Here is a 5,053-nt window from a genome sequence, read left to right as displayed (position 1 = left end):
GTAATCTTATCTTTGCTTTGAGTTCCTTTTAAGGGAGTTTAGCTGCAATACTTCCAGACACACTTTAAAAAACATCAGCGCAAAAAAGTGGTCTGGATCACTGAAGCCAATCTCCTTTTATTTGATGAATAGCAGCAAAACCAAGACTTCTAATATCAGGTCTTTATTTTTATAGATGTTTCCCTTCTCACACTGAAGCAGATATAAATATGATCATAAAATCATGAAACCAATACAGTAATGTGCCAAGTGTAGAGGTAAAGGCACTCTAATAATTTGTAGCAATTCCCAGTTCCTATCTTTTTATGAAGCAAAACTGTAACTGATAAACACTCTAAAAATTAGTGTACAACCCCCTCCACAAGTTTCCACATTTCTCTTCCATTCTAGAAAATCATATATAAATAATTTTAACCAATTATTGAACATGGACATTTTAACCTTTCTTTCTGCTCAGTACATTTGTTACACAAGATGCACTCCAAGCATCAGATGTTGATGGAGTGAGCGTGTTTCTTGCACAGTGGCTTGTCCTTCTTGGAGAAGAAAGTCTGACCCTCCAAACTGTCACTACATACCTGAAATGGGATAAAAAAAAATTAAAATCACTGAATTCAGATGGATGAATTATACCATACATTATTCAGAATGCCAAATCACGGCATTGTTCTATGCACAAATATATTCAAAGAACAAGGATTATTACCATTTTCTTAGGAATGCTCTTTTTGATGTAATAATAATGGTTGATGTAACCATTACCTTCCTTTCTTTAAGTCAACAGGTTCTTAAGTGGGGACAGAGTTAGGTTCAGAATTTAAAGAAAAAAAAAAAGAAAAAGTAATTCAGGATTTGGTGATACTTTGGCTACAGTGTCTTTATGTTAAGAGTACTCTTATTGCTTTAGAAATGCAGCAGCCCAATTCTGTATGGCCTTTAATGTTTGCTCTGAGGAAGCAAACATCAAGGGTCAAATGCTGGGACACGTGGCTGCAATCTAGGCCAGCTCCTCTTGGGTGGTGCCAAAGGTTCACAATAGCAAGGTACCTTCCAAATAACTGGGAAAGTTATTTGTTTGGGCTTTTTGTTTGGGCTCAGAGGGTTGAAAGAAGTTGTAGCTGTTAACTCCCACATTGGTCAGCTCAGCACAGGCACTGCTGCCACGGGTTTTATTTAAAAGGTAGGCTAGCTTTACTTACGGAGCATACAAAGCAAGTGTCATGCCAAGTGTGGCCCAAAGCTTCAAGAAACCTGTCTCCAGCTTCAATGGGGAATTCACAGCCATGGCACATAGTACCGAAGAGGGCATAGTAATCTGCAAACAAAACCAAACAGATTTTAAAGATTTGGCATATGCAGGAAAGCGAGACTGACCCTTTTCTTTCAATGGCAATGGGTTTGCACTTGTTCAGTTTTATAACATTGAATAAAGAGCTCGTAGATTGAAAAATCTGGATGCCCTCCTTTCCTTGCCAATTCAGTTCTCATACTCTTCCTTATCTTTTCAAGTGAGCAATGCTTCCATCTTCCTGGTGTTCCCTTTCCTGGAGATCAATAGTGCACATGGGTGGAAACGCACTCCCTGCAGAACAACCACATGGGTTCTACGTGCTCCTTACGTTCTCTCCGGCTCTGCCTTGAAAGCATACCCTAGCTGTTCACACCACAGACCTCCTCAGCATGTCACTGACTCCTCGCCTATGTTCTGGCACAATATTTATGACAATTTGTAATCACAAAATCATGTAATCATTATGCTTCTGTCCTAAACAGAGTCTAGCAATTTGGATCAAGTCAGAATAACTTTCAGTTTTCTAGTCACTGGAGTTTATTATATGGCGCTTTGAAATCCATCCCCCCCCAAAAAAAAACCCAACAAAAAACCAAACAAACACAAAACCAAACCAAAATCAAATCAGAGGCTTTAGCCAGCGCATTTATTGTATTTAACAGAGTATCAGTAGGGTGTTAGGATGTCCCTGCCCATGGCAGGGGAGTTGGAACTAGATGATTTTTAAGGTCCCTTCCAACTCAAACCATTCTATGATTCTAGGATGGTTATTAGTGACTGCTGTCACTGGAGAATATTTGCACCATTCATTTTCAGGCACTGAGTGACTTGGTGCCTCTGGAGGCTCCCCTGGAGTCAGCAGAAAAAAGCTCCTCCAGCAGGCTCAGAAAGCAAAACCAAGGGCACTGAACCATTCATATTCCCCACCGACTGCAGAGCTTGAAAACAAGCAAGCAGGGCAGACTAGCAGAATGAAATACGTATATAAAGTTGGGTGGGAGGCACTGATACCCACCCCCAGCCCATGGTCTTGTTGTGTGAAACACTTCTCTATGCATAGAGCCACCTCAGGGGCTACAAGTCACCACAGTCCTCTGCTGCCCACCTGGGCAGAATTTCATCCCAAGTTGCCTGATCTTTTCCACTTATTTCAACTCTCAAACAGTCCATTATAAGAAGAAAATGTCTTTTTCCTGCACAGAAGACGACAGCATTAGTGCTATGACATGAAAGAATTTGGGATCAGCATGCTGCCATGCCAAACACAATGTCATGCAACACTACATCTTCGTAAGATGAACTATAGAGTGACAACCATAATGAAGCTTTGGACTTCATCCCTAATAGCAACACTCTGGCTCTGACAATGAAATTGGATGTCAGGGGTTGTTTTCAAAGAGCCTTAGGAGGAGTGGCAAGTGGGATACAAAGAGATTTTGTTTCTCTACTAGATGTTATAGATCTGCTGAAGCTCTAGCGCTCACAGCAGCTGAGCCAGCGGAAGCTTATCACAAGTCCAAGGGGAAGAGTCCTACTTTGGTTTAGTAAGACAGTGTTTTGTATGATGACTTCAAAAAGCATCACCATAGGAGGCATCTCAGCAGGATGGGGAACACAAGTGCTCTGGAAAAGCAATGACCTTGCTGGCTGCCAATAGCAAGAAACAGCTTCACTGATTGCCTTCATTAATCCATGCTACTGGCACGAATTTGCAAGTGTTTTCACAGAAGAAAAACATTAAAAATGTCAAATGGTAGAACACCTCTGCCCAAAACCCCTGAAGGACATGGCCTCATGACCATGCTGTTTCAGCTCTTTGCATTTGTGTTCATACAGAATCTTTTTTTGATATATTCCTGGTGCCAGTAGTTGAAGCCTTTTGTAAGTTGGCCTGTGGTTTGCGTTGATAAGTTTATTGGCTTTTCTTCTGAAGAAAGGGCAATAGATAAGGCAGAATGAAGGGCATCAGCTTTCTTTTGCTTTTGCGTGCTGCATGAATTGTGATACCACAGAAGCCTTCCAAGGCAGACTTCTCATACAGTCACATATCAATGCTTCCTGCACAGCGCATTTTCAAAACTAGCACTTAAAAAAAAGTTGAAAGTTGTAGATATCCGCACTTTATATTTAATTTAGCATCAACCAAACCAGAACATTTTGCAGAATAAAGCGCCTTAATAGCTGATGCTGTTATAATTTCAAATACATTTTTAAAATTAGAATGCTGCTTTGCACTAGGAAGAAAGAAAGTTGGCAATGACATTTACTCCTTATTTCTTTAACATTAGTCATAGACTCTTAACTCCAGCTGGACTGAAAGTCTTTGAAGAATGAATATATCTCAAATTAACATCTAGTTACAGAGCCAGAGCCGTTACAACGTATCACTGCCAGTAACACCTCACAGAATGTGTCTGTATTAACTTGTGCTAGCAACTTTCTATCTCAGAAATAAACTTTGTGAGAAGTATATTCTTGACATTTTACCCAGTGTTTCCTGCTCACTGTATAGAAAAGTGTGCATTTGTGCACGTGAGTCGTAACAGTAGCACAAATCAATGCACTGCACAACATATAGGTCGCTTGGTGGCAGGAACAAGAATTCAATATTAGCAAAACAAACCCGGTCATGAGTTTTCCACCCAAAGGGGAATTATCGATTCCTCCAGTCCTATTTTTGAATCATCAAATGGTTCCAAGATCAGGGGCTTCAGACTGCTTCAGGATGAAATTTCACCGTGCTGTCACACTGGAGGATGCTGCTCCTATATCTGTTTCCTCTGCTGCTTCACGGATTCAATAGGAGCAACATGTTACCCTACTTGCATCACTGAGTTAGCAATAACCTACTACGCCCTTTTGCATCTGCCAACACCTCATTAAAGCCTCTCTGACAGAGAGGTTTTGGATACATTGTGCCTGCTTTCCTTATCCTTTTAGTATCTAGCACTCTCCATGGCACCCACTACCAACAATTGTGGGATCAACCTAGAAGGAAAATTTAGCTCCAAAGAGGTCACTGGCATTTCATACTAAATCTCTTCCCAGTCAATCTATTTCCACTTCTAGTTAAATGATAATGCTCCTTCCAGTTAAACTAATAATGCTCCTACAGTAGAAGGAAAACCACAGAAAAGATCCAACTGATGGTTCTAACATGGATGTAAACAGCATGCAGTATGAAAATAAACAATTTTGATACAGTTTTGTTTCTTTTCTATTTCGTGGGAATTGTTTTACAAATACTATCTATTTCTTTCCTAGCCCAGAAGGGTACATGGAAAGTTTTAAGCAAACTAGGAGACCAACATAAATAAAAACTGTTGCTATTATTTCAAAAGATACGATTAGCTGGAAGTGCTAAAAACTAAGCTAGAATTCCTCTGAACTCCTAAGCTTCATCTTTCACATAATATTACTCATCAGGCTTTCAAGTGCTATAATCGTATCACTGTATTTTTCCCCTGACAGCCTATTTTTTTTATCCCAAGCTTATGTTCAACAGATGTTAGCCCTGATCCTGCACAAAACTTCCTGGGCAGACTGCTTACTCTTGGAAGTCTATCTCGGCTGTGAATAAGGTTATTCAGAGTAAAGCACATTACTCCATTGGCATTTGCTTGTTTAGTAAATAAGCACATTTACATAAACTCCAGATTATTTTAAAGCCAACCAGAAAGTCACCCTAAAATTAACACTTTGCTGTATCAGTGATTTCTACAGCTGAAGGCTTAACAGGAGCAACAAGTAAAACCAGTGATA

The 5,053-nt window shown here is 40.0% G+C and overlaps 1 protein-coding gene across 1 annotated transcript in view; it reads right to left on the bottom strand.

Moving 5' to 3' along the window:
• Positions 1-342: 342 nt before the first annotated feature.
• The window catches only part of LOC104539669 (PDZ and LIM domain protein 5-like), a gene marked incomplete at its 5' end in the record, with an annotated part of 39,455 nt that continues 34,744 nt past the window's right edge, over positions 343-5,053 (bottom strand). Inside the window, 2 exons of the mRNA XM_010183256.1 lie at positions 343-578; positions 1,200-1,315. Of these exons, the coding sequence (XP_010181558.1) occupies positions 489-578; positions 1,200-1,315 (206 nt within the window). The remainder of the gene's footprint in view (positions 579-1,199; positions 1,316-5,053) is intronic.

Source organism: Mesitornis unicolor, unplaced genomic scaffold (assembly GCF_000695765.1).
Source record: "Mesitornis unicolor isolate BGI_N332 unplaced genomic scaffold, ASM69576v1 scaffold16954, whole genome shotgun sequence".
NCBI lineage: Eukaryota > Metazoa > Chordata > Aves > Mesitornithiformes > Mesitornithidae > Mesitornis > Mesitornis unicolor.
The sequence above is the reverse complement of the archived record's forward strand: the minus strand, read 5'-3'. Positions and strand labels throughout refer to the sequence as shown.